General features: G+C 31.7%; 2 protein-coding genes across 3 annotated transcripts; both read left to right on the top strand.

Moving 5' to 3' along the window:
* The first annotated feature begins 957 nt into the window (after positions 1-957).
* On the top strand, positions 958-6007 carry LOC137819424 (uncharacterized). Of its 2 annotated transcripts, none has more exons than XM_068623274.2 (9): positions 958-1247; positions 1501-1582; positions 2728-2956; positions 3076-3230; positions 3348-3393; positions 3485-3576; positions 3718-3814; positions 5319-5375; positions 5584-6007. In XM_068623274.2, exons 2-9 carry the CDS (start codon positions 1563-1565, stop codon positions 5740-5742), a joined length of 855 nt encoding a protein of 284 aa, XP_068479375.1. In that variant the 5' UTR covers positions 958-1247; positions 1501-1562; the 3' UTR covers positions 5743-6007. The 2 variants fall into 2 exon arrangements, with proteins under 2 accessions (XP_068479375.1, XP_068479374.1); XM_068623273.2 differs by having other exon boundaries at positions 1506-1582.
* A 2442-nt stretch (positions 6008-8449) lies between these two features.
* Positions 8450-10487, top strand: LOC137819198 (uncharacterized). Its single transcript, XM_068622971.2, has 4 exons — positions 8450-8596; positions 8812-8900; positions 8985-9082; positions 9916-10487. Exons 1-4 carry the CDS (start codon positions 8584-8586, stop codon positions 10019-10021), a joined length of 306 nt encoding a protein of 101 aa, XP_068479072.1. The 5' UTR covers positions 8450-8583; the 3' UTR covers positions 10022-10487.
* The last annotated feature ends 73 nt before the right edge of the window (positions 10488-10560 follow it).

Consider the following 10560-nt stretch of genomic DNA (forward strand, 5'->3'; position numbering starts at 1 on the left):
AATCGTAATAATTCATAATAAAAGCAGAGTTATGCTTTTAGTTCCTATATGAAATTGGTTTTTATTTCTATTATAAATTTTAGAATTTTTGAATACTTGTAATAAAAGACTATTAGAGTAAGTTTTTATTAGTGTTTTTTTTTTTGCAATAAATGCTAAATAAATTTGTGAACACCTTAAAGAATATGTGACCTTTAGGAAACTATTTGCAATCCCATGAAAAACTCTATCAAATATTTTTTTTAAAAGAAACTTCTATAAGCATCCTTTCTGTTTCAAAGTCAAAGCCCCTTGCTTAAAATTTGCAAATTAGTCGGTTAAATGCATCATCAAGCACCAACGTCACTTCCTAGATTGATTTGGTGGGTTTTGTCCTTTTATTTTATTTGTGTTATATGTTAATGTTTTTTTAACTAAAAATTGAAAAGAGGGTACCCTTCAAGTGCTCTTCACGTCCTTTCAAAGGGCTCAATTATCCCAAATGTTAAGATTTATTCTTCTTGCTTTACCAATTAATAAAGAGTTCATTAGAATCACTTCACAAAATAAGAAACAATAATTTTATATATTATGGAACAAAGATAGTTACACCCACCAACTTTCTCTCCCCAAAACCTAGCCCATCAACTTTGCATTTTAATACAAAATTAATCACATACCCATTTATCATGCTTTTGCACCAAACAATTACTATTTTAAGTTATAACTTAGTTTAGTTTTTTTTTTATTTCGAAAATCTTATAAATATATCAATCGTGTTTAGTATGTTAATTTGAAATATGATTTTATTAAATCAATTTTTTTAATATCTAAGATTTAATTTTGAAGTGGTGGTCACATAATTTAGTGAAGCGTAGAAAATAAAGGAAAGTTTGTTGATTAAACATTAATGAAAAGAAAAAAATATTTAATTACGGTTTTGACTCGTTTAAAGCACAGGCCACGTTTGAGACGTGTGCAACGCTCCAGCGTATAAAAGTGCGCATGGTAAGGTGAAGTACAACAGCACAACAAAGCCAAAAGCGACGACTGCACAGAAAAAACGGTTAAAACAGAAACAGAAGTCGCCGGCGGCGAAGCGTTTATCGTTTTCCGGCAACGAAATGGTGAGGTCCTCTGACGGTTACGGCGTGGGAGTGGATGAGTCGTATCGCTCGCTGCCGTGGCTGTACTTGATGTTCCTGTCGATCTGGTTCGTCTCTGCTTGCTCTTGGACCGTTTACACCTACAAAACGCGACATACTCAGGTTTCACGTTAAGCGATGATTCGTTATCGTTGCTCGAGTTTGATCTTGAATTGATTATAAGCAACGCGAGGATATCATTGTTGTTGTCTGAGTGAAGTTGATGAGGAGTTTTTATTTTATGAATATGTGAATTTAATTGAAAGCTCTGTGATAGTTAATTGTTTTCGTAGTATTGTTGACTTGAGTTTTGAATAAGCATTGGTGATTTTTTTGGTTGCGTAACTGGTTTGTTTTGTGATGTTGTTTTTGTTAGAGCAGTGGAATAATTTGCAGTGGACACTTGCTTCGGTCCCGTTGATTAAAGCGTTGCAGCTCATGCTGTCGTTCCTCTTCTGGTAGGTTTTGCGCTTTGGTTTTTTTCTTTTTGCTTGTTTAATGTTGCACTTGGTTTCTAGCGTTGTATATTTGTGTTTTGATTTTAAATCAAGTGTAGTTTCTCAGGAAAGAGTGGGTAACTCTTTGCCTCTGTTGTAGCTCGCGAGTAAGGAGGCAAACTAAGTGTTTGATTGGAGGAAAGATGGGGATACCAAATTTTCAAATTCTATAACTAAACATTCCATATATTTGAGAATCAAAACTTCATCAACATTTTAATGGAACTTTCAATTTTGTGAAACCAAAAGATTAGCCACTCTATCTTGAATCAACATTCAAAACCTTAATACCTTCGATTCTGTAGGTCTTTCCTCTTAGATATTCATCACTGTACTTTTTCACCCACCTCTTTGATTTACACTTCTTGAACGTATCAGATTCTATGGAAGAGTACTGTGCTTTTCAGAATACTTGTCAGACAAGATCGCGGAGTAATACGACCTTACTAGTTCTAAGCATGACTGTGTATTGATAGAGTATTTGTAAGTGAAGATGGAAAAAAGGCAAATAATTATTCTAAATTTAGATTCATTAGAAACGAATCGCACAAGCCTTCTCATGCACAAGAAAAACTCTGTATTGCAGTTGAAAATTTTCTGAATGCGTGTATCTATTCTTTCGCGTAAAAGCGCCGCGGATTGGTCCTGTACAAAGTTTATGACCGGCAGGTAGGGGACAAAGCTCAAACTGACCCCAATTTTGAAATGTATCTGTGGGGTTGTCGTTTATAACGGAGAAACTCTTTTGCAATGAAGAATCAATTAATACATCATAAAACAGTTCAATTTCAAACGGGTAGTTTACGAGGTCTCCTGTCAAGTAATCTCGACTATATAAACGTTACATGGCGTGTTTGGGACATAGTTTCTGCCACAACAGAGAAGATAAAACATGTAACTTCCATGTTATTAACCATTTTTATATGTTTTTTTGCCTTTATAACATGTATCCAAACACACTGACATCCTACAAATATATTTAATGAGACTGGACAAAGCATGGCAGGCTTTGAAGTTTGTTAGACAACACGTTATAGTAGTGTGATGTTGTAAGGCTGTTGTACGCAAAATTTACTTCATTGGGTCTCATGACACTATTCTTGCAGGTATTCTTGCTTCAATTTTCAGGCCTGCTCTTTGTGGATGTCATTTGGGGTGTATGTAACGGGGGTGCTATTTCAGACAGCTGCTTTTGTCTGCTTTTTGCTCATTTCTCATGGTTACTGCATCATGTGTGAGCGTCTTTCTTTATATGAACGCCGTTCAACTGCCGCACTTGCATGTATCTTTTACTTGACTCTGATTGGGTACAAGGCTTGTGTGCCATACTTTTCTGTAAGTTTCTTATCTGGTCTAATATAATGCAGTTAAATTGGTAAAACTGTTATGCTTGTGATTTATAAGAAGCATGCGTGATTCTTTGATGCTAATTCATAATTTCATCAAATGTGCAGGCTCTTTTGCTATTAAATTATTTTGTTACATTCTATATAATATTCCACCATATATCCCAAAACCTACTAGTGTTGCGAGAACAATTGAGCCTTATAGAAAATGAAGATATTCAACCAATGTATGATGCCGTGTATAAAAAGTACACAATATTCAAGTAAGTGCCACACATCTGAGAAATGTGCATGTGTAATTTCTTCCCATTTGCATAGATATATCTACCCATGCAAAAAAGAATTCATACTTAATAGTTGACATATTTTCCATCGAGCAGGAAATTTCAGGGTGCAATGCAGATAGTAGCTACAGCAGAAACTGTGGTATTATACTTGGGTTTCTCTTTATAAACTTACACAGTGATATATATAGATATAGATATATTTCTAACTTTAACAATCTCATCAATTTTAGATATATATGAACATGAATGACTCTTCAGAGAATTACTGGCTTCGTTTATTGCTCAGGGAATGGGCACAATTCTGCATCTTTGTGTACATTGGGTATGCATATCTGTTTTCCTGTGCAAGTACACTTGAATTATCGAACTTTATAAAAATGTATCCAAAAAAAGCCACCCAGTATGATTTTACTCCAAGTATAAGATCCTTTTTATAGCTATTAATCTATTCCTTTACATACAGATGGATTTTCAGGTCACAAGATTTGGCACCAAACTTCTCTGTTATGCCCATCACTAAGTGTAAAGGCGATACTCTGGTTCCTCCCATCTATAGTATTGTAAGTTTTTCATCTTCACAAGTAGATCAAGATTCCAAACGACATGGATTATTTTAGTTGTACTGGAATGTTTTCACTACATAGGAATACGAAACAGTCAAAGTGTATTAGTAAGAAATCAGGATTTTGATGAGGTTATTTTTTTTTTTGCTTTTTACCAAAATGGGGTCTGTTTAAAAAAAATTACAAGTTTAGGCAAGTCGTGTCAATTCAGCACGACTTCATATGCACAAATCGTCCCAATTAGACACGACTTTGTCCTGTCATACTGATGTCGTGCCAACTTGACACGACTTATCTAAATTTGTAATTTTTTTTAAACGGATCCCATTTTGATAAAAAGCAAAAAAAAAATAACCCCCTTATAGTCAAAAACCCAAGAAATCAGTTGTAAATGATGTTTATAGTCTAGCACCGCTTAGGATTGCAGCTCATACTTGTTATTGTATCAAGTCTTGCCCTTTGGACGACAAGGATCCCACTCCCCAATATATAAATTATACCTTTAACGTACTTATTTAGATAAGTTTACTCTGTTTTCTATATAAGGTAGGGTGGAAAAGAATTAGAGAGAAAACAGAAGCTTGAAATTTGATCCAAAGGAAAGATGATGTTTGGTTGGAGAATAGATATATACATAGTGTACTTACAAGGTGTCCACAATCCTAGTAAGATCACCAATTCCTATATTTCGTCCTTCCTTCAGTCTAGAGGGTCGGGTATCAAGTTAGTCTTTTATCTCACTATGTTCTGTGGGGGTTATACTACTCTTCTACTTGTGGGCCTTGTGGAAGTCTACATCTTTCAATGCCCATTACTTACTGTAGTGGTTTGACTGTTGTTATTGTGATGACCTTGATTAGTGTCCTCATATTCCGCTGGATATTATCATAATTACCTGTTTTAAGGGTGATCGCGTGCTTGTGAGAGCACTACCCCACGGGCGTGGTGAGATTAGATCGTTCCTGATAGGCTACTACGTGTCGGCAAGTCGCCTCCGGGATTACGACTAACCCGAGACGTCGTAGTTCCTGGTTGCAATGTCCGCTATGCCAGAACACCATAGTTGTCGGATATATACTATATACTTAGTGTGGAAATAAGTTAGTAGAAAATGATGAAAATTAATTTTTTTTACTTAAAATGAAATAGAAAACGGACTAATTAAAATAAGTGAGAAATAACATAATGAGCTTCACTATTTTTTTTAAATTATTTTTCTCTTCCTTGTCTCCCGCCAAATATCCTGTTTTTATTTTCTCCTCTTCCATCCCTTACAATCAAATAAAGGTAAAAGTTATTTTCTTTTTCTCTTTTCTATTTTTATTTCCTCTAACAAAAATAAATAAATCATTTTCTTAGTTTTCTTCCCCTGATCCAAAAAAAAAACATATCTAGAGTTCATTCGCATATGCAAATAAGATAATTAAATAATTAATCTATACTGTATGTAGTTTACAGAACATTATTCTGTTTTCTGACCAAACTAAACACCTTGGTGCAGGAAATGGATGCAGTAACATTTAAAGAATTTAGTAGCCATGAATGGCACATTGGGGTGGTAAGTGTTACAAATCTGTTCTCATGTTCTTTAATTATATAGTTGACTACATAGTATGGTATGTTGCATTCTTAAATGTCATCCGACAAATTCTTATAAGCTTTCGGTAACTTATATTGCATTCTTAAAATATTCCTTTATTATTTTTTACGTATACATTCTTTATGAAGACCAAATAACTCAAATAGTTCATTTTCTGTCTGTGTAGCCAACTTCTGCTTCTCATGTTGAAAGTTCCACAAATGATGTGTTCGTAATCATTCAGCATCCTCGAGCACAGAGGCTAAGAAAGCTCGATACTTTTTCGCATAGTGCCCTCAATACAAATTCATCTCCACGTCGAAACGTAACGAATACTGCTACATAATCAATTATATCTGCTTTACATGTCTATGCCTTTTCCCTTGCAGATGGCATGGTTATGATATGATTTATATATTTAATTATCATACTTAATTTTTTCTGTGGACTTGGGAATCCTAACTTAAGCGTAAACCCACATGCAGTTTAGCTCGTTTCTCACAAGCTAAGAAAGAGATTAGAGGTTAGAGGCTAGAGGCTAGAGGCATCTGCAAATATGTAATAATACATTATGAATGTAGTGAAAAATGTATATATTCCTCTTCATCTCATATTTAGTTTTTTTTTTCATTCTCAATTTTTAGTGTCAAAGGGCCTAGGACACTAGAAAGCTTTCACATAGTAAGTTGGTGAACTAATCTGCTAGGGTGGGTGCAGGACTTATATAGTGAAAATCAACTCTACTTTATCTCTTCCGCATTTAATTTCACTCACTAAATTCAAGGTGCCCACTAAGTTGGTATTTTAAAACAATATCAATGTTAATCTTGCTCAACATGACAAGGATGAAATAGAACAAAATCAATGTTTCGGTTGTATAAAGTCTATGCTAAATAATAAATTTGGTTTCAAATGTGTATAACAGTCTCGTCCTTGAATGAATAAAAGTGTAAAATTTGTCTTAAAAATAGCAAAGTTGTCTTCATTATAGATGTAGGTTGATAAAGGCTTATATATATTGTATTTTATTTTTTTTGCATAAATGCTGTAATTTTTATTTTGAATTAATTGAAATAAGTGTTTGTTAGAGAGATGAATAAGTTGTGTTTAGGAGCATGACTTTAGAATTACATATATTAGATTTTTTTAAACATGACTTTATAATAATTTTTTTTATTGAAATTGTTATAAAAGTATGACTTCAATATTAATATATATATTAAATTTTACAGAAGTTATGCATAAAGACACGATTTTATTATTTTAATTCGTTTCTAATTTCTTTCTGAGTTTTATATGAACATGTGCATTTCATGTCAATATGTCATAATTTCTATATAGTTTTGTGTGATTCTTTAATCATGGATTCTTATCAGTGAGAAGTTTTATTTACTTGCCTTTTATCCAATTTCCTTGACAAGTAACTTAAATTTGACCATTAAATTAAATGTAAAACTGGTTAAATGATTGAGGAATCTGCAGAAACTGAATTGTATAATTGGAACTCAGCCAATAGAAGAGGACAAGTTCATTCATGAAAAGAATAAAAAAAAAAATCAAAACTTGAAGTCGTGGCTCAACCTACAATTTATACTAAACAAATTAGAATAAAATAAAATTTTAAAGATAATTAAAATGTAGTGCTTTTATATACAATTTTTTTAAAAGAATGAAAAATGAAATATTAATGCTAAAGTCGTGTTTCTTATAACAATTTCAGTAAAAAAAATTAAAATTATTAAAAAATTGTTTTTAAGCACAGAGTAGATTTTTTTTTAATATATACAAATATAAAGTTGTGCTTGATACAATCTCAAAATTATACTTTCAAACACCATTTATCCCTTTTTATAAAAAAAATACATGTTTTAATAAATCTGAAAATAAAATTGTATTATTTAAATAAAAAATCCATAAGTGACAAGATAAGATCTGGTAAACATTGATTATACTAAGTATGATTGAGAATATATATGATGTCACTATACAAAGTTCTTTCTTTTTACAATTTTAACAACTTTCACGAAAAAAATACTATTTACACCCTATTTCCTAAAACGTAGATGACCCTTTTTTCTAATTGCTTAGCAAACATAGACTAAACTTAAAATGACTCCTTCATACCCACTTGCTTGAGGTTTTGCACGATCATGTCCCATATTACTGCAAAGACTCAGCAATTTTTTTTTAATATTGTTTGGGTGTATGTAACAATAATTGATGTTTTGTTAATTTTGCTATTTTTTTCATGTTAGTATCTTGATTATTTTTTTATTACAAGTCATTTGGGTACACAAAGATTATTAGAGTTTAGAGTTTCAATATTTTTTTCATTGAAAAGTCACATTCATTTGTGAGTGCCACGAGTCTTCTTATTTCACACAACAATATTAGCAAAAGAGAAAATACTTTTTATGCAATAGATGAAGAGAATTTAAAGAAAGAAGAAAAAAAAATATTGATGTAGATAAGATAAAAGAAATTAACATCCTAGTTCTTCAAGATATTCTTTATGATCTAAACATAAAAAAGGAGTCATGTATGCACAACGGTCCATTTAATTATCAAATTATTTTTCATCATGAAATCATCAGCAAAATACATATTGAAAAACAATTAGACAATTTATCTATAACACTATAATAAAATCATTAAATAAAACTAATTTTAAAAACTTAATAAAAAATTATTGTATAAACTAAAAAATTTATTAATAATTAAATTAATTTATATTATTAATAAAAATTTATAAAATAATTTCTAAATTAATATAACTAATTATTACTTTATATTATAAATTACTCTCTATTAACTAATTCTGATCTAATAGAAATTCCAAATTTAGATATAATTAAAAATTATTTTATAAATTTTTATTAATAATAAAAACCATCTTAAATATTAATAATTTTTAAATTAATATTTAATCTAATTAATATAATGATTAATTATTTGTTCTCTCTAAACTTAATCTTTCTTATTATTTTTTTAGTGTAAAAAATTAAATATTTAATAAAAATATTGAGAAGAAGAGAGTTTTAATTTTTTTCCCTAATTACAAAACTTTGATTCGTGGTATAATCGACCTGAAGAGTAGAAGGGACTGAACTTGCAGCGTGTATAGTTTAATCCACTTCAAATTGAAACTGTTTTCTGAGATTCCATAACCACGCATGAAACCCTAGAAATGAGTGCTGCAGGTATTTGTTTCTCTTTCACCTTTCATCCTCTGTTTCATAAATTATTTGCTTCCAAATTTTGTAGTGAATAGGGTTCTTTCAAAACCTTATGCTTCCTCTATTGTTTCTAAAACCAATACCGTTTGCTATTCCTATGCTGATTTCTTCGCCATGCTTTGTTCTATTTTGGTGTTTCTGATTATTGATAATCGCTTTGACTCTTCTGTGTAGTACAGGTGGTGCATTTGGTGGCAATAGGGGGCTCCGTCCAGTGCCTCCGGAAAAGGGAATATTCCCATTGGACCACATGCATTTGTGTGACCTTGTATGAATGCTTCCTTTTCACTTGTTTATGCATTCTGGGTTTCTCAGCTCCATTTTAATTCCTTCTTGTATTGCCCTGTTGCAGGAGAAGGCGGAATATCTCAATTGTTTGAAGACTGCTGGACACCAGTCTGAAAAATGCAGGCAATTCTCAAAAAAATACCTGCAGTGTCGCATGGAGAGGTGGGTTGCTTTCAATGCATTGCAGATAAGATTTTAATGCATATGTTAGTTAGTCTTTGGTGTTAATTAAGTAGGCTAAACTACTCTTTTGAGCTCAATGTTGTAGTTTGACTTGATCACTTAGCACCTTTATGAAAGTATTTATATCTTTTGTGGATTTGAATTAGTCATTCTAAATTCTTGAGAGTGATCTGTTTTAAAGTGAGCAATGCAGTTTTGGTGAAGAAAAGAGTGAGCACTTTTCATTAAAACTTATTATGATCTTGAGTGTGGAACTAAAACCAAAAGAAAATACGCATACAATACAACCATACCTTTACAAATTACCTAATTATAGGAATAAAATGCCTTTTTGAATAACCAAAAAAGAGAACAAAATTACAGGAGGCAGCAATAGCATTTTAAGAGACAGAGTCTCTATATTTAGGATTACCTCATGTAATTCCTCTGGCATCCGTTATTAATCCTTTTACTCAGGCAGTAGTTTTTCATTGGGTTTTCTATAGATGTGTATTTTTTATGACACCATAGGAGCTTGACAAGATCGTAGTCACAAGTAGAATGACATTTTATAAAAAATTTGTACCCATTTTGCAAAGAAATCATCACGTCTAATCTCATAATCTAAACCAATTCTTATGATGAAATATGAAGTATAGAAGTTAGTGATTTTAGTGTATATCTTTGATCTATCTGTCTTCTTCTTTTCATTATAAAATATTGGTATATGGTGCTGCAGATATTACTTTTGGTATATATGGTTCGTAGGTTTGTTTTGACTTGAATTTCTTTTAAAACTAATTACCATGAACTATATAATTGGCTTCTTACAGGAACTTGATGGCAAAGCAAGACTTGGCTGAACTTGGTTTTAAGGAAAGTAATGTAGAAACTCCTGGAGGGAAAATTACTGACAGGGTTGATAATCAAGACCAATAAACCCAAAGAACTAAGAATGTATATTGATTTCAAGGTTGAGTTTTGGTAATGCCATTTTTGCCGTTAGCTTTCCATTCATTTGAAGAGTAATGACAAACCATGTTCGGGGAACAGAAGATATCAGTGAACAGAAGATGGTGGACAGTTTGTCCTATTCTCTGTTTTAGACTAGTGGTTATAATTATATGGACGTTGATTCTGTTCCTTCTTGGCAATTATAAAAAGATGGAGTGGGTTAGGGTAGTCAATTCAATCGAAAAATTGGTGAACAAGTTATCTGTTGTGTTGTGTTTGTTTCATTCGACCAAAATACCAAATGATCATTTATGAGGTGGTTGAGCCAGTCCTCGAAATGGTTACAAATAAGTTTTATTTTTTTATTCAATCAAAAGCTTGTTCTTAAAGCAAAATAGTCTTGATGTTAAACAATAAATATAATTTATTATCTTTAGCATTTTATTGGCAATCTTTTATTACGCGAGATATATAATGTTTTCCATGTTAATGTTTTGCTTTACTCAACCTTGATACGGTTGTGT

The sequence above is a fragment of the Phaseolus vulgaris genome, chromosome 10 (assembly GCF_051622355.1).
Source record: "Phaseolus vulgaris cultivar YP4 chromosome 10, ASM5162235v1, whole genome shotgun sequence".
Lineage (NCBI taxonomy): Eukaryota > Viridiplantae > Streptophyta > Magnoliopsida > Fabales > Fabaceae > Phaseolus > Phaseolus vulgaris.